Source organism: Diabrotica virgifera, chromosome 6 (assembly GCF_917563875.1).
Source record: "Diabrotica virgifera virgifera chromosome 6, PGI_DIABVI_V3a".
NCBI lineage: Eukaryota > Metazoa > Arthropoda > Insecta > Coleoptera > Chrysomelidae > Diabrotica > Diabrotica virgifera.
The window spans coordinates 244,467,440-244,492,843 of record NC_065448.1 but is presented as its reverse complement, the minus strand read 5'-3'; the positions used below and the strand labels follow the sequence as shown (position 1 = coordinate 244,492,843).

Here is a 25,404-nt window from a genome sequence, read left to right as displayed (position 1 = left end):
TAAATTTTTAAATATATTTGCAGGTTGAATTCTTATATCTGGCGTACAAAATACGCCAGCGCGTGTAGTTAAAGGTTAATGCAGTGTTGCCAGATGAAAATTTCTCGAAACAGTAGAATAGGACATAAAAAACAGGAGAAAACAGGAGATTTTAATAATTTCAAATAAAACAATAAAATGTAGTTAAATTGAAAAAAATAACTATCTATGGCTATTTTTCAAGGCCATTAATTAAGTAATTAATTATTTAATTAATTAAGCAGTAATTAATAGAAGTGAAGCAAGACAGTCCGTGACTAGTTTCTGACTGATTCACATGCGCAGTTCCGTTTTCAAGCGCTTGAAAACGGAACTGCGCATGCGAATCAGTCAGAAACCAGTGATCGACTGTCTCCATGAACAAAATTTTTAAATTCAGGTTTCACAAATGTTTAAACTTGTCTGATAACGCTAGATAATGTCTCAAATTTAATACCAACATACCATATTCTAGTGGAAAATATAACAGAAGATTTGAGATTGAAAACAGGAGGAGAAGTATGAAAACAGTAGATCTCCTGCTAAAACAGGAGATCTGGTAACACTGGGTTAATGACTTATTTGCGCTGATACAGATACATACATACCTATCTTGAAAGATTAGCAACCAACTATTACTGTCTGTGTGCGCATGCGCGCAGTATTATGAAATTTTACTCTCAATCGGGCCTAAAGAAGTATAACTTCAAAAAATAATTGTAGATAACTAAACTGTGCGTCAGAGAAAACGGGCCACCCATAAATTTTAAGAAGTTTTTTTCTTCTGATCACATTTGGGATGATGCCCCTTTAAGGAAAAGTGGCCCATTTCTCAATGAGAGCCATTCGAAGCTTTTCACATGTTGGAGGTGGTATACCTCTGACACACTCCAGTTTTGTAGGCCACTCCATTTTTGGAATATCTAATTATGGAATTATCTATATCTATTTGGAATTATCTTCTAAGATATTGTTTACAACCCTTGCCGTGTGTCTCACATTAGCAGAAAACCATTACCAATGAACCCAGCATATGGCATCACATGATATTGTAGGATCTCTGTTATGTATCTGTGTGCTGTTAATACACCCCTCTTAATCAAGAAGAGATCCGTGTGTGCCTCAAATAAATCCCTGCCCAAAACATTACTAAGCTACCAACAAAAGCATTCCGGTATGACCGAGTGCAGGCAGCATACCGTTCTCCAGCCCTTCTCTAGACTAGACTATATTTTGACTATCTTTACCACAAATTGATATTCTACACTCATCCATTGTTATTGGGCGTCTAGTTTTTCTAATGTTATTAGTATAGTATGTCTTGTCGGTTTCCTACAGTCCATTATATTAAAATTGCCAATAAATGTTGATGTTTAATTGCATAAAATAACGTTTGGTTTTCTTTTAGAAATTGTAAAAACTCATTTTTTTGTCAGTTAATATTGGTATTTTCACTGGCTCCAAAATTCATGATTCTTCAGTGGTTGTCCGCTCATGTTGTTGAATTTCGAATTTTTTTCTCATTACTAACGAGTATTTATAAATTTTTTTCAATTGAAAACATCTTTGTTAGACATCTTATGGACAAAATATAGTTTACCTTCATTTCTTCTTGCTCTGTAATATTCAGGCCAACAAATTCTTTTAATTTCGTAACTAGATGTGGCATGAATAGAATCCATGGGTGTATTTTAACAGCTACAGCTAAGTATTTTAAATCAATTGTTTTTGGATTTTTGGCCTATTTCCTGAACTGCTTTTAGACACATTTCAGCTACAAATCAATTTTGACCTCTGCAATCATAGCTATAAAAAAACTAGCCATAAAATATTTGAATTAAAATAATAAAATAATAACACAAAAATTTAAAGTCACTGACTTATTTTATGGTTTATTACAAATTTAAAGTGTAGAATACAAATTTTTTTTTAGTACTATCAATTAAATAAACAATACACAGCTCCAGAACTGTGATCTTCTTAACTGGCTGTAGCCTCAATATCTGATGCTTGCTGCTCTGGTTCTTCATCATTATAAATATTCTCAGCCATTTGCCAGACTTGCATAATGTTATCTTCAGATACAGAGCATATAACCCATGGTTCGTTAGGGTTCCAACTGAAATCAGATATTTTTGCAGTGTGTCCTCCATGAATGAAGAGGAGTTCTGGTGGACCATCTTCGGAATCTTCAGGACTTTGTTCTTCTCCAATTTTACTTAAATCCCAAACATGAAGTCTGCGATCAGTTCCTGATGATGCCAAAATGGTTTCGTTGTGAGGAGACCACTGTACTTGGAAGATTTCATCTTTATGAGATTCAAAACTATGTAATTTAAGTTTTAAGTTTCTTAAATCCCATAATGCTACAGTCTTATCAGCACTACCAGTCGCCAAAATGAATTCTGAATATGGATTAAAGCTTAAGCAATTCACTTCAGCTGTGTGAGCATCAACAGTGTGAGATGGTTTACTGGTGTTATTACATCTAGTATCCCAAATCATCAGTTTCTGATCATCAGCTACAGAACCAAATAGACTTTCGTGTAGTAAATGCCAAGCTACATCTTCCACAACAGCAGTATGACCAGTAAAAACAGTTTTGGCATCGATTATACGATTTTCTTTAGGTGTAGCGTTAATATCCCATAGACATATGGTGTGATCATCACTAGCAGATAACAAATACCCATTTAGATTTGGATTCCATGATAATCCATAACCTTCTTTTTGATGACCTCTTAATCTAAGATCAGGATGGCATTCTCCACTTGGATCAGGCTTACTTGGGTGTTTTGTGTAATCAAAGACAAGAACATCGCTTGATGGTGTTTTGGTGGCAATGACACATGGATTTTGAGGCATATACCGAGCTCTATTCACTTCTCCTTCATGATTGATTTTTATTTCGATTTCAATTTTACCTACAAGAGAATTTGTAATAATTAGTTTCTATATTACTATATTATTATGTACAGCTAATATGTACAGATTCGTCATCCTAGTCAAGCATCCTAATTCCCCTCTCCAAAAAAGTAGACAAATCAGACCCAGAAAATTACAAAACTTATTAAATACAATGATAAAATTAACAAACAAGGTGATAACAAAACTAAATTAAATTAAAACAGCAGAAGAACAACATGGTTTTAGGTCTGGAAGATTATGCACCTACGTTATATTTATAATGGGGCAAGTTCAAGAGAAATTATTGAAATACAACAAACCAGCATATTTATGTTTCTTGGACCTTAAGAAGGCATTTGATAGGGTCAAATTAAAGGACCTTATCGATTTGTTATACTCCAGAAAGGTACCTCTAGGAATATTAAAACAATCTAAAACATCTACCAGAGCAACACAATAAAAGTAAAAGATGAACTAACTGACCCAATTGAAGCTGACAATGGGATAAAAGGATTCCCTGAGTGCTTTATTGTTCAACCTGATCATGGATGAAATAATAAAAAGAGTAAGAAATAAAAACGGATACCAAATGTGTAAGATATAGCAAATTTTTTTTGCAAATGAGAATGAAAATAATATAGCAATAGACAACTATACTATTGAACATGTGGTTGCCTTCACATGTCTGGGCACATAAATCAATCGGAAGAATTCTGTAAGTAGCGAAATTAAAGCACGTATTTCCAGTGGAAATCGTACATACCATGCTAATAAAGATTGATGACATTGAAATTATTAGACAAAAGAACCAAAATGACAATCTACGGAACCTTGATTAGACCCGTAGTAATATATCGCACATCCTGAACAAAACTGTTGTAAATCAAAAATACTTCATTTTACAGGAGCAGCAAAAGAAAATTTTACGGTACTTTATTTGGAGTTAAGTTAACACCTAATAGAAAATTTAAATTTATTTCTTTGCAAATTGAAGTCAATATTAATTATATTATACAGTAGACTCGCGATTATCCGAGTCTCGGTCATCCGAGCCCCTCGGTTAACCGAGGCCAAAAGTCAGAACAGTTGAGTTACAATTTTCAACCATGCCGCAACATCACCGCCTTAAAATCAAAAAGAGAAGCAAAGCTTATGCAAAATCAAATACTTTTTTAAACAGTAACATTATTAAGGTAACTGTTTTTATCTTTTATAGACAGTACTGTATTAATTTTGTCATTAAAATATCCACAGTTATCATTATTCACGTGTTTTTCTATCAATATAACCAATGTCAGTGTTAACCGAGTTTTTCCATATCCGAGGTAGTCACGGTCCCAGTTACCTCGGATAATTGCGAGTCTACTGTATAACAATGGCTTAGTGTGAAAACCTCGTATCTCATTAAATTACAATTTTACAGGAGAGACAAAAAACTGATTTTCTGCATAATATAGCCTAAAAACAAAAATTACATCACATATTTTTAATTCGAGCACATTGAGACAAATATCTGATATTGGCACAGAGCTAAAAGTGTTAAATGTTGCTATTAAATTGGAAATACAAATATTAACTATGAAAAACACGTAAATATCCTTGATAGAGCCTTTGCCCAAGTAACTATGATAACCTCGTATATCTTGATATACGTGTTTTTCATCTCAAATGAGGTTGTGTTTATTATTATTTACGAGGTTTTCATTTTTCATAGCTTATTCTTCTTCTTCAGGTGCCATCTCCGCTACGGAGGTTGGCAATCATCATAGCTATTTTAATTTTTGAGGCAGTCGCTCTAAATAGTTGTTTTGAGCTGCATCCAAACCATTCTCTCAGGTTCTTCAGCCATGAAATTCGTCTTCTGCCGATGCTTCTTCTGCCATCTATCTTTCCCTGCATTATGAGTCGCAGGATGCCATACTTCTCGCCCCGCATCACATGTCCGAGGTACTGTAGTTTTCTTTCTTTAATTGTCAGTTCAACTTCCTTCTCTTTACCTATTCTTCTCAGTACTTCATTGTTCGTAACTCTATCTACCCAGGAAACCCTCATAATTCTTCTATACGTCCACATTTCAAAGGCGTTAAGTCGTCTCATTGTCTCTACATTTAACGTCCATGATTCCAGTCCATAGTATAGTACACTATATACGTAGCATTTTGTTAGGCGTACTTTAAGAGCTAATGTTAAATCTTTACTACATAGGACCTTTTTCATTTTCATAAAATTAGAACGTGCTTTCTCGATTCTGACTTTGATTTCTGCAGTGTAGTCATTATTTTCGGTTATAAGTGTCCCTAGGTAAGTGTACTTTTTTACTCTTTCGATCTGCTGGCCCTCTACTATCAAGATTTCGTTAGTATTATGGTTGTTTTTACTAATTTTCATAAACTTTGTCTTTTTGATATTGAGAGAGAGTCCGTACTCCCTACTACACCTTACTATTTTACTCATGAGTATTTGCAGGTCTTGTAAATTATCGGCTATTATTACTGTATCATCTGCATATCTGATGTTGTTAACTAAGACTCCATTTACTCTTATGCCGACTGTTTCATCTTCCAGAGTTTCTCGCATTACCTCTTCAGAATAAGCGTTAAATAATAGAGGTGATAGTATGCAGCCTTGCCTGACTCCTCTTTTTATTTCCATTTCTTCAGATGTTTCTGTTTCAATTCTTACTATTGCTCGCTGATTGTAATAGAGATGTGTTATTAGTCTTAAATCTCTTTCATCTAGGTTTTTAGTTTTTAGAATTTCCATGAGTCGGTCATGTTTTATTTTATCAAACGCTTTATTGTAGTCTATAAAACAGACGTAAAGAGAACGGTTAACATCCAAACATCTCTGTGTCAGCACGTTGAAGGAGAATAATGCCTCTCTGGTGCCCATTCCATTGCGGAACCCATATTGAGTGTCACTAATATCCAGCTCCAGTTTAGAGTGTACTCTGGCGTGGATAATTTTCAGCAGAATTTTCAAGGTATGTGACATTAAGCTTATGGTTCGGTAGTCACTGCATTCTTTGGCATTCACTTTTTTTGGCAAACACACAAATGCTGATGTCAACATTTCTCTAGGGATGATTCCCATAGTATAGATAGCGTTGAACAGTTCTACTATTATGTCCAGGTTTTTCTCGTTGACCAACTTTATCAGCTCGCTAGGTAATTCATCTGGACCAGCAGATTTATTGGTTTTCATAGAGTTTATTGCCTGACTAACCTCTGATTTGGATATCTCTGGGCCTACATCTCCGGTTTGGCTATCTACGGATGTACTAGCTTCTCTCTGGTCATGAAATAGTTCCTCGATGTACTCTTTCCATCGTCGTAGTTTTCGTTCTGTCTCTATTATAGTATTTCCGTTTTTGTCGAGCAATATATTTGAGGTTCTTCTATTTCCTATTCCGGCTAGTTCTTTGACTTTTTTATGTAGGTTGAAGTTGTCATATATGTTTTGAAGTTCTTCTATTTCTTTACATTTTTCAGAGAAGTAGGTTTCTTTAGCCTCCCTAATTTTTCTTCTTATTTGGTTTTGAAGCTGTTTATAGCGAGTCTTATTAATTGTTTTGTTTTTTCTTCTTTCATTCATCAACTCTAGAATTTCCTCCGTCATCCATTCTTCTTTCTTACATTTGGTTGTTGTAAGTACTTTCTTACTTGGATCTAATATAGAGGTTTTGAAGAATTGCCACTGTTGTTCTACGTTGCAATTATTTCTTGGGTTTCTATCTAGATTTGTGTTGATTTCATGTTTCAAATTTTCTTTTGTTTCTTCTGACTTAAGTTTCTGTATGTTAAGTTTATTGTTGTTGCGGCTTTTTTGCGTCTTTTTTAGTTGAAGTTGAAACCTAGCAATAAGAAGACTGTGATCAGAAGATACGTCCGCTCCTGGATATGCCTTTACTGCCTGAATTGAGTTTCGATATCTGTGCTTTATTAGGATGTAGTCAATTTGGTTTCTGACGATTTTGTTGTCTTTGTCAGCTGGCGATTTCCATGTATAAAGGCGTCGCTTAGGTAATTTAAAGAATGTATTTGCGACTACAACATTATGTTCCTGGCAAAATTCTATTAGGCGATCCCCTCTGTCATTTCGTTCGCCAAGTCCATATGGCCCTACATTAGGGTAGCATTTTCCTTCGCCAATTTTTGCATTGAAATCACCCATGATCACTGTTATGTCTCTAGATGCTGTGAGCTGTAATGTTTTTTGAAGTTCGCTATAAAAGTTCTCTATTTCTTCTTCATTTTTGTCAGCAGTTGGCGCATAAATCTGAATTAGGTTCATTTTTCCATGAGCTGTCAATAATTGCAACATTATAATTCTTTCGGACACCGGAACGAAGCCTGTTACTGATCTCGTTACTTTTTCACTGAGGATCATAGCAACTCCATATCTGTGTTGGGTGTCGCTGCTTCCAGAGTAATAGATTCGCCCATTGTCTGTATTGAGTTCGCCAGAACTGACCCATCTTGTATCGCTTATTCCTAATATATCGATATCTAGTCGCATCATCTCTTGCTGTATATTCCTCAGTTTTCCAGGTTCATACATACTTCTTACATTCCATGTAGCGATTTTGTAGGTGTATTTGTATATATTTAGGGAACAGGGATTTCGCTGACTAACGGCCTGGGAAGCCCTGTCGTTGCTGTTGTTTCTTCCCCTGCCGAATCTTGGCATCCGAGAACCATGATTAGTAGGTCGTTGATTGTCATTTCTGTAAGCCATGACGATTTCTAGGGATACTCCATGAGTCTTTAATGCAGTGGTTTCCCGTTGCCTTCTGCATTCTTATACCGTTGACCATTCTGTAGGGTTCATCCGCCTTCGAGACCGATTTCTCAGTCTCAGGACAAAAGAGTGCCCTGCCACTTACCAACTCATCCGCCCGAAGCCGTTGGTCAGTAAGTGGGGGATTGCTTATACCGGCAATCATTCGGTGAAGAGCAGGTAGGTTGTAGAAAGAAATATAGTGACCCGTCTGCCCTCGGAAACCTAATAGCCATTCGGGGTCGGAAGAAGAAGAGGTAGCCAAGAGAGGCCGATAGGAAAGATTAAAGACATTTCACACAAGACTAGTTGAAAAAGAGTAAAATGTGAAGGCCCTTATGATCCGCCAGGTGCGTTTCATAAGCGTATGAGTATTAATACACTTTTTGTTCCCGCTCATACTTCGGGGTGTTGGACTACAGGCTGTATGGCTCGTCCAGCATGCCATAGCACGGAGGGTAGGGTGCATGCCATTTTACAATGTAAACACCCCAACTCCATGGCCTGACATAGCTTATTGCACACCTCCAAATACTAGGTCGATACAATAGGGCTTTTCATTCGGTCATTTGTTTCGAGCTTCTGTCATATGTCGTATAATCCGTGTATATTAACATTATACACAGATTATACAATATATGACAGCAGCTTGAAACAAATGGCAATCGATGAAAAGCTCTATACAAATCTTTTGCTTTAAGGTTCATAAAATGTTCCTATATGCCGGACTACCTTTTGCTGTTCACAAAACACATTTCTGCAAGTTGAATCTCTCAAACAAACACTCCAAATTAAGTACCAAATTCTTGGTTATAAATATACGTGGTATTCACACTAAATCAAGAGAGCAATTGATATACGTGGTTTCTTTTATCGGCTGTAGAAAATAGTCTAGTGTATTTGGAATTTTTCTAACAGTTGTAAATCATGAGATACAAGGTTTTTAAACTAAAACCACCAAGATGTCAAAAAAAATGAGATATGAGGTTTTCACACTAAGCCATCGATAAGCCCCATTAAAGTCAATGGTGAAAATCATGAATTTTGTGCAAATTTTAATTAAATTAATGATTATTTTTTTGAGATGATACGTTTTTGCTCGAAAAATTTTTAATCACAACGCAAAACGGTAATAACTCGAAAAATTTCTCTATTGGACAGATATACTTAACACTTTTGTTTACAAATTTCCGTGCAAAAGTGTAGCAACTCGAAATATTACTTTATTGACCGGAACCATACCGCTATTAAACCACACTTCCGATAAATTCCAGATGATTCACCTTTTTCGGGAAAATAGATCAATGAATATCAAAATTGTCCTTGCAAAATATGAGTATCACGAAATACTGCACTTTTGTTCCAATTTACATAATGATTACTGAACGTTAATTGGAAATAATACGCTTTTACTCGGAACGAGTGGTGTTTCACATACGCACCACGAATTGATACTGTTTTAACGGAAATTTTCCTGAAACATCTTCCGAGCAAAATAGCTTTTAGGGCCATCTGTGAAGTAATTTTTAAAGTAACTTTGCTACGGTTTTGTTGGTTAGTAGATTTGATATTATGTATCATATTTCCGTAAATAAGTGAGGTTTGAAAAAATTTTGAGTTATGACACTTTTGTTCAGGATGTGCGATATGGTTGTGAAACCTGGGTAATGACGAAAAAAGATGAAGTTCAACTCGGGACATTCAAAAGAAAGATACTGAGAAAAGTATATGGCCTGATGCAAGAGGAAGACGGCACATGGAGAATCAGGAGAAACTACGAGGTTAATGAACTGAATGAAGGGTATAATATTGTAAGATTTGCGAAAAGTCAAAGACTGTCATGGCTGGGACATGTTCAGCGACAAACAAAAACGACAAAGAAGATATTACAGTGGAAGCTGTTAGGAAGGCCCAGAACGAGATGGTTGATGACATGGAAGAGTACCTGAAAACCATGAAATATAAGGCATAGCCCGACAGGCAAATACCCATCCAGGGTTATGATGGCAAATGAAGAAGAATAGGTTAAGGTAAAAACAAATACAAATCTGTGGCTAAGAGACCTGCATCCAAGTCATCGTTTTACACACACATGGATGGTACAAAAGTATTAGTCTTAAAATACATACCAGAAACTGAACCAAATCCACCAAATTCTCCTTTTTCGTTATCATAATGGGAAGCGTCAAATTGTGCATCTTCATTGGGTAATTGAACACTGGCTATTAAAAGATGATTTTGTTCATCCGACGTATGTGTTCCCAAAATAAGTCTGTGAATAGAATGATCCTTTCCTTCTGGTCTAGTGACGTCTGGTAACCACTGGGCAGTCAAAGAGGGCCACTCTAGAGCATGGGTCATCACTAGATCGTACAGAAAGGGTGTATTTTTTTTCCATATTTTATATTCTTCGTTAATTACTCTCTCTTCAACTGCATCATCAAACGTCTCGGCATCCGCTTTATCCCCCATTTTTAGGCTACTATTTCGTTTTATACTTATTAATACACTTTAATAAATTAAAAAAGTTTGCAAACGCCACAATGAAAGGCAAACAACGAGCTATGTCAAATAAGCCGGTTATTAGGATGTTGGTAGCATTGATAGCCAACAACGGAGATCCGATGTGTTCGTTACTTGTTCGTTCACCCTTCGGCGTTCTTCGTACCGTTTTATACGAAAGTTTTAACGTGAAATCTGTCACTTTGTACACACGTCAAAGCAGTTATTTCACTGACAATTTGTCACAGAATTCAACCAATCAGAAGCTAGCTTTTTCAGCGCCAAATAATAATAAAACAAGGTTTATAGAAAAATTTTTGGTTTAAGTGTTGGTGACACTGATTGACATTGATTTTCTGGAAAATTGGTATACGGGGGATGGTTGAGAAATTATTTGGAGATTTCTATAAATCTTTTGTTTAACAATCTTTTACTCTGGACAAATCAAGGAAAAGTTGTTTAGCAGTTATTTTATTGCTGGAATCGAATCTTAAGATTACGTATTTTAGTAATATCGGTATGCAAAGTCCGCAGAAAGTGTGCCATTTTGTTTCTTAACAAATTAGCGCTCCGAAATATGTATTGTTATTTTTCAATTATTGCTCTGTAACTCCGAAGATTTTAACTTTAAATAAAAACACCCGAAATAAAATTCACTGTAATTTAATTCTGCACAGATATAAAGTCTGATTTCCGTCGACGAAAATTTTCTTCGGAAAATCCGGATTTTCCCAACAAAATCTTATATTTTCAACTAAAATTTTAGAGGAGTAATTATTTCTTAATAATTATTAAATAACTTAAAAGATTTCAGGTGAGCTTAAAAGGTGACAAAAGCTTTTTTGTAGTAGATTATATTTCCAGAAGACGGCGAAAATCGAACAAAATAGTTTAGCAACAATTAAAGTGTCAATTAAGAAATTATGGTCGCAATAATAACCAGAATAATTATGATACACCAGAATAACAACTATAATTCTCATATATTATAAAAATGCACTATATCTATCTATAAACATATTACAGAATTGAAATTTGACTATTTGAGCGGTTTCAGGAAGGTTTTAAATGTATAAATAATTTTTTGGTTTATAAACAAATAGAACACCTATCTCGGTAACTATTAGATTAAATTAAATTAAGAAAACGATATTGGAATGCGAGTACCTACTGGTTCCTGAGATACAACCGGTCAAAATTGACCGGTATTTGCGTCGAAGTCATAAACAATATGATGGTAATCTTCGAACCATTAGTTTTTTTATTGCGGTCCTCTACAATCAATCTTGACAGAAAATATTTTACTAAATAACAGACTCAAGTAGGTACTCAAGAAACAATTATTTTTTGTTGACCTGTGTAACTGTCACTAAATCCCATATCGTCGGCCTAATAAGCAAATTGCCTAAGTCCATTTTTTGCGAAAATTGTTTTTGGTGTCATCTAGTAGTAGACGGTAAAAGCTAGCGCCTGACAATTCCCACAAACGCCATTATTATTTGATTTCGCGCCAATTTCGCTAAACGAATTTTGCCGAAGTCACACGTTTTGTTCACATTCATACGAATATTGCCTATGTCCATTGTTTGACCAGATGTTCGCTTATATTATGTAATAGTGTTTCTGGAGTTGTTTTGATTGAAAACGTTAGAAAATGTAAGTAAATAAATATATTTTGATGATTATTATTAATATAGATATTGTATACTAAGTAGAAAGTTTGTGTAGATATTTTGTTTAATTAATTTTGGTCAATTCTGTATTGCTTCGAGTTAGGCAATTTTCTCTTTTATTACTTTTGTTGTCTGTTGGACATAGGCAAGCTCCAAAATTTTTTGCATCTCCTGTAAAATTTTCAATTTGTGACTTAGACAATTTGCTTATTAGACCGACGATAAGAGCAAACATGATATCGAAGATGCGGACGATCTCAGTATACGGATAGTAAATCAGCACATAAAAGAGTAAAGAGATTTAAGTACTTGGGATGCTGTTAAACGATAAATGGTATCCTGATGATGAAGTCATAGTAATATATAGGAGACCTTTCAAATGAGGTATCTCGTGGCCTCGGTTTGTATTAAGAAAAAATAGTTAATTACCTACGTCATTACGCCAACACTAATGACGTAATATCCAATACATATACAGCAATCGATCGTCACTTCTGTAGTCAAGTCATACTTTTGCATCATACTTAACTAAGTACATAGTTTTGGTTAACACCAGGAATGCGCAGAATGCGCAGCGCTGCCACGTCTAGGAATCTAACAGTATGCGCGATTGATCTACATCCCACCACGGAACGTTGTGAGATAAAAAAGAGAGAAAGAGGTGGTCAGTCAAAGAAATAAAAGTAAGACCAACGAGGAAGAACAATAAGTGTTGCCGCGTTAAGCTCTAGACTCTATCGCTAACTAATGTACTGAGTTAGTAAGTCAATTGGACTGCGACGGATTGAGTCGGAGCCTACCGGGGCGAAGCAACTATGTATTGAAGAGGTGCTTCGCTTGTAATTAAACAAAATCCGTGTAACCGCGTAGTGAGCGGTTGCTTCCATCTACGGCCTAGAGTCGTTGTAAGGGTATCGGTGTGTGTAGTCGTTGATTCTTTGATTCCATGTGTGTTTATACCTGACTGACGTATAACGTAGTTGCGAGTCTGTGCGTAATAATAGCGTGATTGATTCTTGTATTATATTAACATTGTTATTGTATTTTTTTGATATAAGTAAATTCAATTTTCTTTTTCTTTTATAGACGTATTTATTTTATCATTTTAGTTTTACTTTGTATATAAATATTTAGAATATTTACGATTTAGGTTACGAGTTAGGAATTCAGAAGTGTTAAGAAGGCTACAAAAGAATTGCAGGTGATAAAAAATATTGGGCCACATTACTAGAGGTGCGAAATATGAGATGTTTAAGGCTCAAGTAGAAGAAGAATTTCCTGGCTGCGAAACTTAAGGGAGTGGTATAGTTGCAGCTCAGTAGATCTTTTCAGAGCAGTCGCCAATAAGGTACGTATAGCTGTGATGATAGCCAACCTCCGATAGGAGAAGGAACTACAAGAAGAAGAATCCAAAATATAATTATGTATTTTGAACCTGTGTTTGTTTTACTGAATCTGTTGTCCGAAAAGAACCACCCGTTACATCGCCCGTTTCTGAAATAATGAATTTATTCTATTTGGATTTGTCACACTGTATACATATTCATAACTTCATTGACATTTAACATTTTTCTACGAAAACGAAAACCAATCTTATTAACTTCTAACACTAATCCACTGCCTACTTGCTTCCCTTAATTACATTAGGAATCCTTAAAAATCATGTATAAAAAAGTACTTTGTACGAATTATCGAACGAAAATCTAGTCGGCGGTGCAGACACTGTAGAAAAGACATCGCTCATTTGTCAAGATGGTTTTTAATTTTAGAGTGTTTAAAAAGCAATCTCCAAATGGGAAACTTACTATGTACTTGGGAAAGAGGGATTTTGTGGATCATATTTCGGGTGTGGAGCCAATAGGTGAGTGTAATTTTATAGCAATATCCTCGACATAATCCCGCAACATCCGGGTGTTAGGCGGTGGTCTCCACTAGACGCTGTAGACTGCGTACAGCGTCACGCCGTAGTAAAATTGTTTATTTTCTTTACTTTTAATAAACTTTGAAACTATCTTACAAAAACTATCTTACAACCGAAAATAGCCAAAAAAGAGTAATTCTAATTCAAATTAAGGGATGAATCGAAGTTACCACCGACTTGACCGGTTGCATCCAATATACGCCGTAGGCTGCGTATTGGAGACCATCGACTAACATCGTATTTGTAGCGATTTTGCTTTGTATAGACGAATTGGACAACTTTTGCTTAATCATTATTTGGTTGTAACATTCAAAAAGTCACTTAAATGCTTTTGGTCTTATGTGTATTTTAACTTGTCCTGCGGCTTTTCGATATTGAATTAAGGGGCTATCCTAGTGTAAAAGTACGAAATTCATATACTTTTTTTGGAAATTTCTAAAATAAAAAGTACTGCACCAATTGTTTTGAAAATTTGCACGAGCATTTACTATAAAGCAAAGTACATGCAAAACAATTTTCATTAAAAAAATATGGAAAATTAAACGATTTATCCGCGATCTACTGCCACCGTGAAAATAAAAATATGGCTCCACTGCTGCAATGATTGGGACTAATAGAGATCCTGAAACATAAAATTTCAAAGTGATTATTGAAATAAAATTATTTCCTATACCATCAACTAGGATTTTTGATAAATATTAAAATTTGAAAAAATTACAAAGTGTTAAATTTTTTTTTAAATTAGCTAAAATATTTTCAGTTTCAAAAACCGCCAAATTGACATTTTTTATCCGATTAAAAAACCCCTAGTTGATGGTATAGAAAATAACATATTTCAATAATAACTTTGAAATTTTATGTTTCAGGATCTCGATTAGTCCCAATCACTGCAGAAGTCTATGTGTTTATTTTCACGGTGTCAGTAGATGACGCATAAATCGTTTGATTTTCAATATTTTTTTATGAAAATTCCACACCTGTAATTTTGAACCAATCAAAATACGTTATTTTGACAGATCACCATGGCAACGGAGGTATTTTATCGGAAATTTTTTGCTCGTGGGGTACCCAACAGCGAATTATAGTGGAAATTTTTTGACGTTTACAATAACAGAACATTTTTGACAGACTGGTTTTTATTTGTTTACATAATTTAAAATAAAACGCCAAAAAATAATTTTCTATCACTTGTAGTTACTCAAAACTTATGTAAAATTGAAGAATATACTATTTTCTATCTTGAAATGGTATTCCCATGCAACTACAATGAGTAGAAATTACGAATTTGAAAGCCTAAATAATTGCTGACAAAGCTATGGCGCGCTATATATTAATCTGTTCATGCAGCTTTAGTCCTGTCGCCAGGGGGGGTACAACGGCCTCGTTAATTCAGATGGACTTACCCAAATTTTTTTTATGTATTTTGACCCGTAGAACACGAATTTTTTGGGTAACAGTTGATCCGGATGTCGATAAGATTGTTATAGACCAAGAACTTGAGGAATCAAATAACAGCGATTTTTGGCAAAACAAAACAATATTTTGTATTTTTTGGGTCATTTTAAGCAAAAAATATTTCTACAAGTTTTTTAGTAGGATGCACAGTTTTCGAGATAAACGCGGTTGAACTTTCAAAAAATCGAAAAACTGCAATTTTTAAACCCGAATAACTTTTGATTAAAAATAAAATAGCAATTCTGCTTAGCGCCTTTGAAAGTTCAAGTCAAATTATGTCGGTTTTGATTATTTGCATTGCTAAAAATTTATTGTGTTATTGCTAAACAAAGCTACAAACAACTAGTGCGTGAGTGATGTTTCTATGATTTCTCATTTAAAATCGAACGAGTAGGTAGAATAGGTACTAGTGCAATCAAGACTATTAAATAGTCATTTCTACGTTACATGCGTTAAAACGCATGTAAAAGCACGGGAAACCCTACGTGTTTATAGCTTTGTTAAACAATAAAAAAATAAATTTTTACCAATGCAAATAATCAAAACCGATATAATTTGACTTAAACTTTCAAATGCGGTAAGCAGACTTGCTATTTTATTTTTTAATCAAAAGTTATTCGGGTTCAAAAATTGCAATTTTTCGATTTTTTTAAAGTTCAACCGCGTTTATCTCGAAAACTGTGCATCCTACGAAAAAACTTGTAGAAATATTTTTTACTTAAAATGGCCCAAAAAATACAAAATATTGTTTTGTTTTGCCAAAAATCGCTGTTATTTGATTCCTCAAGTTCTTGGTCTATAACAATCTTATCGACATCCGGATCAACTGTTACCCAAAAAATTCGTGTTCTACGGGTCAAAATACATAAAAAAAACTTGAGTAAGTCCATCTGAATTAACGAGGCCGTTGTACCCCCCCTGGCGACAGGACTACTTTGGATTTTCAAATGCAAATTTGGTGTGGAATTTTCTTACCGAATACCACGCGAAGTCAAATTAATATCAGGAAATTTTTTTTTGATCATGAATATTTTTAGAAAATTTCCCTCGTCTGCGACTCGGGAAATTTTCAAAATATTCATGATCTCAAAAAAATTTCCGGAAATAATTTGACCTCTAGTGGTATTACTAGTGAAAATTGTTTTGCAGGTACTACTTTTTACAATAAATGCTCGTGCAAATTTTCAAAACAATAGGGAATTTTCACAAAATGTTAAATTCGAAAAAAATGTTATAAATCACAACAGAACATAATTTAAAACATGTATCAAAGATAAAAAAAGCTTTTTTGTCTTTCGTTTGGCTCCTAAAGACGATTAAAAATTCAAATTATACCAGCCAGTTATATGTTTACATTCTGCACCAACAAAGTAAACAAAATTGTATGTAATTTTAAATTAGACATTATAAACGTCAGTAGAAAATACAGTTATGTGACGTCACAAGTGTTTTTGATCGTTTGAACTATTCATAGAAAACTTGTACTTTTACAAAATGCCTTACAAAAACCTTCTTTCCTTCAAAAACTGTATCAAACTCCAATCTCAAAAAACTGGTATATATTATTACAATGACATACGATAAATGTTATTAGAATATAAATATTTTTCCCGTATTCCCAAGTAGGTGAAGGCCAATAAACTAAAGAAGGAGAAGAAGAATATACCTAAATATAACCATAATAAAACTATGTGACGTCATGGGTCGTTTGAACTATTTTATACCGCAGAAGACTTTAAATTTGTATTTCTAAGTTATTACTAGTTTTTGAAGCGTGAAATTGTGGAAATCTCATTTTTAAACAAAACTGGACATTATTATGTAATAAAAAAATGAGCAAGTTCCCTATTGGTATAGTACTTTTTATTTTAGAAATTGCCAAAGGAGTATATGTAGGGATATGAATTTCGTACTTTTACACTAGGATAGCCCCTTAAGTTTATTGGGTGTGCAATTCGTCAAACCAACGAATGCTGGAGCAAAGAAGGCTGAGGAAAATCTAAAAGTTGCATGTCACTTCTCGCTTGTCCAAATTTTAGAAACAACGAAGGTTTTACCAGAAAACTTGATCCCAATAAAGTTTTATTTTTAACCAGATTTAGCCGTACGGCTTACACTCCCTCTAAGGGGAAAATTGACTCATCCCAGATACCTACGGTATCAAAAGGATTGAGCTCTGGTGGGACTCTTTCCGTGTTATCGAGCCCTAGGTGACTTGGTATGCTGGAGTTTCTCCCAGAAATTTTCGTACGTATCTGGCCGTCGCGAGTAGTACAGCTTTCTGCATGGTCTTATAAATATGTTCATTTAGACCCAGCTTTTTTATGCTTTCGAGGAGGGTCTTCGGAATGACTCCAGTAGTAGACATAATAATCGGTATCGTCTGGGTACTTTGCATTCTCCATTGTCTTCGTATTTGAATTTCCAGATCTCTGTACTTGGCGATCTTTTCAGTAAATTTACTACGTAGATTATTGTTGTTAGGTATCGCCACATCAATTAGTTATTTTTAATATTTTAATTTTATTAAAGTAAAACTTTCGCTTGTTTTAAGCAGATGTCGCCACGACACCAGTATCACGTCATTTTGTTGTAATTCGATACTAGCAGCCCGATTTGTTTCAGCTTGTTCAGAGATAGTCATATATGCACTTTCTGATGAGAACCTAATGTGACATAATGATGTCACCCGACTGTTTTCAGCTCCTGTCTTATTTATTATAATTTAACAGACCCTTTTTGGTTGCTGAATCTGATTCATGTGTTTGTGAATGCATTTAAAAGGGGGAACTTTTTAACAGGTACACACCTCGATGTTTCTTTTTCATTCTAGAAGTCTTATTGATTTATTATGTAAATATTGTGTCTCGATTTTTCTGTACTATTCTTTTACTTGTATTATGTAAAGATACAATTTCTTTCCGGAATATTCGCGAAAGATTATGTTTCTATAAATAGGAAACAAAATTGTATATTTAGTCAGTTGTGAATTTGAATACGTCGGTGAACTTTGATATGTATCGGGCGCGGTATATTTTTGAATTTGTAATTATGTAGATAAAGTATTAGATTTGTTGTAATAAATAAATTAGATATCGTAGTTTGTAAAATACAGGATATAAATTCAGTGTTTTTCATTTGTTTAGAAATAAGTTATTAAAAATAAATAAAGTCAACTAAAACTAAACATTAGTGCCTAAAAGATCATAGAAAAGTCAGTTTTGTAACACTAACAAGGTTCGAAACCGGTTAAGGTGCTTATGGCTCTCTCTGAACGAACTGAAATATAAGACGGCTCTTGTTTTCGTTTTACAACGAAATGATTATTTATTTATAAGAAAATTAGACAAGATTATTTATAAGAAAACTTTCAAAATTCGCAATATTACTTTCGTTTAAACTTTTTTTCCAGATGGAGTAGTGGTGGTAGATAACGAATATAAAGACAGAAAAATCTTCGGTCAAATAATTTGCAGTTTTAGATATGGTCGAGAAGCTGACGAAGTCATGGGTTTGAATTTTCAAAAGGATCTTTATCTCGCGTCAGAACAAATTTATCCACCTCCTGAAAAATCACTGAACACGAAAATGCAGGATCGTCTGTTGAATAAATTGGGTGAAAACTGTTACCCATTTACTTTTACTTTACCTCCTAGTGCACCTGCTTCTGTAACATTACAACCAGGTAAGAAACTAAAACATGATATTTGTTAGAAAACATCACTGTAGTAACTAATATGTATATTTATATTCTAATATACAGATCGAGAGTGGCTGGACAAAAACAAAACAGATCTTCTGGTAGTTTTCTTCTTCTTAAGGTTCCATCTTCTATCGAAGGTAACATGGCAATTCTTATTTTACTTACAGCAGCTCTAAATAGTTGGTTAGAGCTCAGATTAAACCATTCCCTTAAATTTCGTAACCAAGAGGTTCGTCTCCTTCCTACATCTGTTCTACCTTTTATTTTGCCCTCTATAATCAAACGCAGCAGACTATAACTCTTACTATATGACCGAAATATTCAAGCTACCACCTCTTAATTGTCTGTATAATTTCTTCCCTCTTATTAACCATATCATTAATTGTCTGTATAATTAATATCATCATAACCACTGGTAGTATTACCTATATCCAAGTCATTTCTACTAGCCTACTTATCCGTACAACTATCTGCTCCAGGAGCTTTGTCTTCTTTCAATTTTTGTATTGCTTTGATGACTTCTCCCTCTGTTGCGATGTTATTTTTCTCTCTCTCTCTCTCTCGCCTTCCATGCCTTCCGAGCTAGATTTCTACTTCTTGCATCCTCATCTCACCTCTTGTATTTAGTCTTTCTCAAAATGTTCTGCCTATCTTTCTAGTATCTGATCCTGATTACCAATGATCTCTCCTATTCTGTTTCTAACTACATATTGATAATCTAGGTTTTAATTCCATTCTATTCTGGTTAACCATCTTTTAAAATTTTCGCGTTTCAATATGTGTGTTATACTTCTCTATTTCTTTCAGTTGATTTTCTATATGCTCTTTTTCCTTTGCAGAATTCGTGATTTGTCTAGTCTCAGCTGCCAATACTCTTCCTCTATTTGTCTCATTCTTTGTCGTTGAAGCCTTGTATATGCTGGATTTTTTCTTTGCGTTGCTTGTGCACATTCCTCTTCGTACTAGTCCGACCTTATTTTTTCACGCTTTTGTCTTCCAATCACTTCAGTTCGTATCTCTTCCAATATGTTTCTACACTATGACTACAATAGTTGTTACATCTTCAACTATATCACCTACACCTACAGTCCTCTAACTTACCTTCCAGACTTTCCTCAAATTTCTTAGCTGTTGTTCTGAAGCTATTTTCTTGTGGGATTTTTACAATTTTAACTATTTATAATGGGAAATAAGCCACAATTATTAAAATAAAAACAAAAATAAAAATCATTTTTTAATAATTGTGGCTTATTTCCCATTATAAATAGTTAAAATTTCTTAGCTATGACAGAGTTTTTAGCGCTTCTACGTTAAACCTGTTTCTCTTTAACTCCTGTGACCATTGCTTTTGAGCTTCTAGCTCTTATGCTCGTTTGGACCATTTTGGGTACTAGGTAGTGACCGTGTCTGTTTGTCCTGCGTCTTGCACGTATGTATATTCATTAATCAGCCAATCGCGTCCAGAGCTGGACATATTTCTACCTCAGTTCTTTTCAGTGTTCTATACACTGGGCTGCTTGTAGCCAGTTTCATATGTATATTACGTCTCTGAAATATCTTGCGTTGAACACAACAGGCATGCGCGCACACACAGACACAAATATACATTTTTTTATTTTATATTTTATTATTATTATGACACCCCGACATGCTTTAGTTGGTTCAGAAAAAGTCATACTTATATACATTCTGTGATGATAACCTAAGAAGGTTTGAAACCGGTTATTGTTTATCACGCTCTCTGAATGAACTGAAATATAAGACGGCTTTTGGTGTCGTTTTGCAACGAAATGATTATTTACATTTTTTTATTTCTAAAAACAAACAAGGTAACTGAACAAAAATGTTAAAGGTACCGAAGATGAAGGACAACCATGTGGAGTGCATTATTATGTTAAGATTTTTGTGGGTGAAAATGAAACGGACAGGACTCACAAAAGAGGCACAGTTACTATGGCTATCAGAAAAATTCAGTATGCCCCATCAAAACAAGGCAGGCAACCATGTACTGTGGTACGAAAAGATTTTATGATGAGCCCTGGAGAACTTGAACTGGAAGTTACATTGGACAAACAGGTATATAAGTACAATTATGTAGTATTTAAGGAACATTGGCATGTTTAATTTTTAGTTGTATCATCATGGTGATAAGATTGCTGTCAATATATGTATCCGAAATAACAGTAATAAGGTGGTTAAGAAGATAAAAGCTATGGTCCAGCAGGGAGTTGATGTTGTGTTATTCCAGAATGGACAATACAGAACATCCGTAGCAAGTATTGAAACGCAGTAAGTACTTTATTAATTAATAGAAACTTAAAAAGGCAAATAATATATATGGCCCCATATACAGTGATGAGCGCACTAATAACCGGCAAAATAACGCAAAAGATGGAAACACAATACGTTGTGAAATAAAAAGAGATGAAACTAGTAGAGGTGGGAAATTTAGCGATAGAAACGTATAAATTTACATTATATTGATTGGTTCCCACCTTTAGACGTATCGGACGAGTTTGGCAACTAACACTGTGACAGTTTTAGTTGACATACTCCTCTGATACGTCTAAAGGTGGGAAACAGTCAATATAATCTAAATTTGTACGTTTTTCACTAAACCCAGCTCTACTAGTTTCATCTCTTTTTAGCGATCATCACTGTATAATAACCAAATGGAAGCATGGGCGCCTATATAAAAATTTTTAGAGGGGCAGGCGTGAAGATGTTGCACATTACATTTTGTATACTTTGGATGACAATATATAGTTTAAAACACCCGAAAAGCTAGGGGGGCACGCCCCCTGCCCTTGGGTATGGATGTTCATGAATGGAAGTATCATAGAAACAGAGTACATTGAACTGTTTTTACTAAATTTATTATAGAAATGAGAAGTCCCAGATGTAAACAATACTGCCGTCCTCAATTAAAACACGGTATCTGCAAAAAACTGAAAATCGAGTTTTTGCTATATGTGTTTTCCTTGTGACTTTATTTATGCTTCTGCAATGTCTGATAGCCGTATCATTTTATTTACTACCAAAATAAACACATTGGAATATGCCGTATGTGCTAAATATCAATAGTTGCTTAATTAAAATGCGGTATCTACAGAGTACTCAACTAAAAAGTGGTATGTGCTAGCGAGTATCATGTACTTGCCGCGTTTTAATTGAGCACAGCGCATTTACCGCGTTTTTAGCGAGACTTGTGTTGCGACCTCGTATTTTGAACATTTATGACATGTAGGTATTAAAGCTATTTATTTTTCTTTTCTGGTAACTGTTCTTCCTTGTAAAAAATCCTATTTGTAAATAAAATGCAGATACAGCTTTGATAAAAACATGATTTTTTTTAAGAATATATTTTTAAATAATGTTCAACTATCATTAGAACTTGTTTTGCGTTAAAAAGTTATCAAAACATATAGAGTCCTGAAAAAAACTTTGAGAGACGATTTCTCGGTTTTAAGTTGGCTGCACATACCGCGTTTTATTTGAGGACGGCAAAATAGATCTGAAACCTCCCGTATAACCACTTTATGGTAACATCCTTAATCTGTTTTTTTTTTAATTTATAAGGCAAGGAGACGACGAATAAAGGATACGAAAGAGACTCTAAAATATGCCGTCACATTTTGTCTATTCGTATAGGAAAAATTACAATGAAAGTTGGTTCCGTGTACTCAAAATATGAGTAAACTGAGAAAATGAAAGACAACTTATGATTCATTTTGGTTCAGAGATGATCCATCATCCCAATACGTACGTTTCGGTCTCTCCTCACCTCTTCAGTGGGACTACATGAACACCTCTAGAACAGAGATGTTCTAGTTGTTTGTTACAAATTATTGGTAATAAATGTATTCATTTTATTTTTAGAGAAGGGTGTCCAATTCAACCTGGTTCCAGCTTGCAGAAAGTGGTGTATCTTCTTCCCTTACTATCTTCAAATAAAGATCGAAGAGGTATTGCTTTAGATGGCCAACTCAAAAAACAAGACAGTAATTTGGCTTCGACAACGTTGTAAGTAATTTAAGTTAGGATAAGGTACTAAAATAAATAAATACGTCATCCGTTATGTATAATATCACAAGTAATTATGTATTTTGTAGGTTAGCATCACCTGATCAGCGAGATGCATTCGGTATTATCGTATCTTATGCCGTAAAAATAAAATTATACCTTGGTGCACTAGGAGGTGAACTTGCTGCTGAACTACCATTTGTTTTGATGCATCCTAAAGTAAGTATAATATGGTTTTACATTTTAAATTATTTACAGCATTTTCATTATTCATGGAATACAGCAATATCACTGAGCCGCAAGCCCTTATATCCATTGCCGTACTGCTCCCCCATAGGCCGATCAAACACCACCGTATTCCAGTCTAAGCCTCAGATTCACATTAGAATTTTAAACTACTGCGTTAGCGTTTTTGTTTTTCCGTTCACCAAGTCAAGATTTGAACTCACATACCTCACAGCGAAGTAAAGTGCGGTCTATCTCCTATCCCGCTTGGCTATCCGATCGACAAATTTTTTTTAGATATTTTAGATTTTAGACAAAATTTAGATATCTAACTTTCACATTTTATAAAAATAAATCCGATTGAGACTAATTACAATTTTCCTTTTATTTTAGCCCAATGCTAGGGGAAAGGTTATCCATGCGGACAGCCAAGCAGATGTTGAAACCTTTAAACATGACACCATTGATCAGGATGCAGATGATGATAAATGTGATTAAGCAAAAATCCAGTCTCTTCCATTAATAACTAATTAAAAAAATAAGTCGTTTAAGAACCTACCTATATGTCGAAAATATGAAAAGTTTAATCTACTGGATTTTAATCTACTGGAATAAAATATATTAAAGGGTATCTAAAAACGAATTGCAGTCCAGGAATATAATATGCTGGGATTGATGCGAAGTACAATAAAAATGGGGTTGTAGATGACAACAAAAGTTCATAGAAAAATTAATATTATCTAATATATTCCTCTATTAACCTGCTTAGAAAGAAATATAAAAGTTTTGGGATAACATGTAAACTTTGACTACAAAGGAAGATTATGATCTTATATTTCGTTTTAATAACCATATGTATTGTGTCAGTTTAGTTTGCTCAGTGTTTAATCTCAAATATTCATCATTTATATCCAATATTAAACAGTATATATTTATCACCCCGTATATCACATCAACGCAATTGTTATTGTATAATTACATGTGCAGGCTTCTAATTTAGTTCACGAATTGCAAATTGTAAACAATAATTCGGGCAATTGCATATTTAATTTGATGATCGAATATATTTCATTGTTCTCAATATTTTGTAAATACATATACTCAGCGCGTGGCCTGACACCAATACTAGTGCCACCGCTGATAAAAAGTATACATTTAGAATCATTCACTAGAGTCAACTCAACCAGGCAAGATGTGCCTTTAAATATATTCCTTTGAGTCACCTCATACATTCAACATGTAGCATAATAATAGTAGTCTCAGTTTAAATTTCATACGAAGCATATCGGTAAAGCAACGTCTCCCGGGGTGTACCCTAGTGTCATTCTACATTAATAAATCATCTACGTGCATTTGGGGTTTCATTAAAAGACGAAACATCACCAACTGAGCCCGAAGATTATACACTCAGTCATATTATATTCAACAAATCATTAGCATTAATGTATCTGAGATGGTGAGATGTATCTATCAATTTCCTATTGATTTAGATTTCCTTTCCTTTAATAGTCGTGTCATGACTATACCTATAGTTGAGTCTGGGAATCTTTACCCGTGCGTCATCATTTAAAGCATACGAAATAAGTCGATGATAAGTCGGAAATTGAAATTTACTAAACGCAACAGCAAGTCACTTGCTGTTGGGTTTAGTAAATTTCAATTTTCAACTGATCATCGACTTATTTCGTATGCTTTAAATGATGACGCACGGGTAAAGATTCCCGGACTCAACTGTACCTGTCACTTCCCAGCTGATTTTTTTTGTACAAATAATAATTTTTATCAAATATAATCCGATTTATTGAAATATTGTGAATAACATTAAAACTGTAATTACTTATAAGAAAATAAGAACTAAAAATGTATGTAAGATAATTTATACATGCAAGCTGTACCTAAATACAATAAAGATATATGAATACTCTTAGTATTGTTTTTACCCATTTTACAATACAAAAATGTGAAACCTTGAATTATCCGTATCTGTGTCGGCCATAAACACGACTCCTCCGTTATTGGAGCAGATAGAATGACAAATGAGGTGTCGAAATGTTTTAAAGTCACCGAAATAGTGCAAGCGATATATTAATCAACGCGTCTTAGCAAGACGAGAATACAAATATACTTCCGGTTTTTATATCACTTCTGGTTAAAAAGTTGTAACCAAAAATGCCACATTATAATAGAACTCCATATGT

General features: G+C 34.3%; 2 protein-coding genes across 2 annotated transcripts; one reads left to right on the top strand and one right to left on the bottom strand.

Moving 5' to 3' along the window:
- Positions 1-1,883: 1,883 nt before the first annotated feature.
- On the bottom strand, positions 1,884-10,286 carry LOC126887474 (histone-binding protein RBBP4). The gene is made up of 2 exons (XM_050655026.1): positions 9,834-10,286; positions 1,884-2,942 (listed from the first exon to the last, which is right to left on the bottom strand). Exons 1-2 carry the CDS (start codon positions 10,174-10,176, stop codon positions 1,999-2,001), a joined length of 1,287 nt encoding a protein of 428 aa, XP_050510983.1. The 5' UTR covers positions 10,177-10,286; the 3' UTR covers positions 1,884-1,998.
- Positions 10,287-13,568: 3,282 nt separating this feature from the next.
- On the top strand, positions 13,569-25,133 carry LOC126887476 (arrestin homolog). The gene is made up of 7 exons (XM_050655028.1): positions 13,569-13,740; positions 18,668-18,940; positions 20,811-21,034; positions 21,090-21,247; positions 22,838-22,981; positions 23,071-23,200; positions 23,600-25,133. The coding sequence occupies exons 1-7, from the start codon at positions 13,632-13,634 to the stop codon at positions 23,702-23,704; spliced, it is 1,143 nt and encodes a 380-aa protein (XP_050510985.1). The 5' UTR covers positions 13,569-13,631; the 3' UTR covers positions 23,705-25,133.
- Positions 25,134-25,404: the final 271 nt, after the last annotated feature.

Excerpts from the sequence above, each read along its gene's own strand:
- LOC126887474 (XM_050655026.1), bottom strand. The coding sequence starts at position 10,176 with ATGGGGGATAAAGCGGATGCCGAGACGTTTGATGATGCAGTTGAAGAG. Across the intron at positions 2,943-9,833 it reads TGGATTTGGTTCAGTTTCTG|GTAAAATTGAAATCGAAATA; the intron begins GTATGTATTTTA and ends ATTCTCTTGTAG.
- LOC126887476 (XM_050655028.1), top strand. The coding sequence starts at position 13,632 with ATGGTTTTTAATTTTAGAGTGTTTAAAAAGCAATCTCCAAATGGGAAA. Across the intron at positions 18,941-20,810 it reads TTCTGTAACATTACAACCAG|GTACCGAAGATGAAGGACAA; the intron begins GTAAGAAACTAA and ends AAAATGTTAAAG. Across the intron at positions 21,035-21,089 it reads AAGTTACATTGGACAAACAG|TTGTATCATCATGGTGATAA; the intron begins GTATATAAGTAC and ends TTTAATTTTTAG.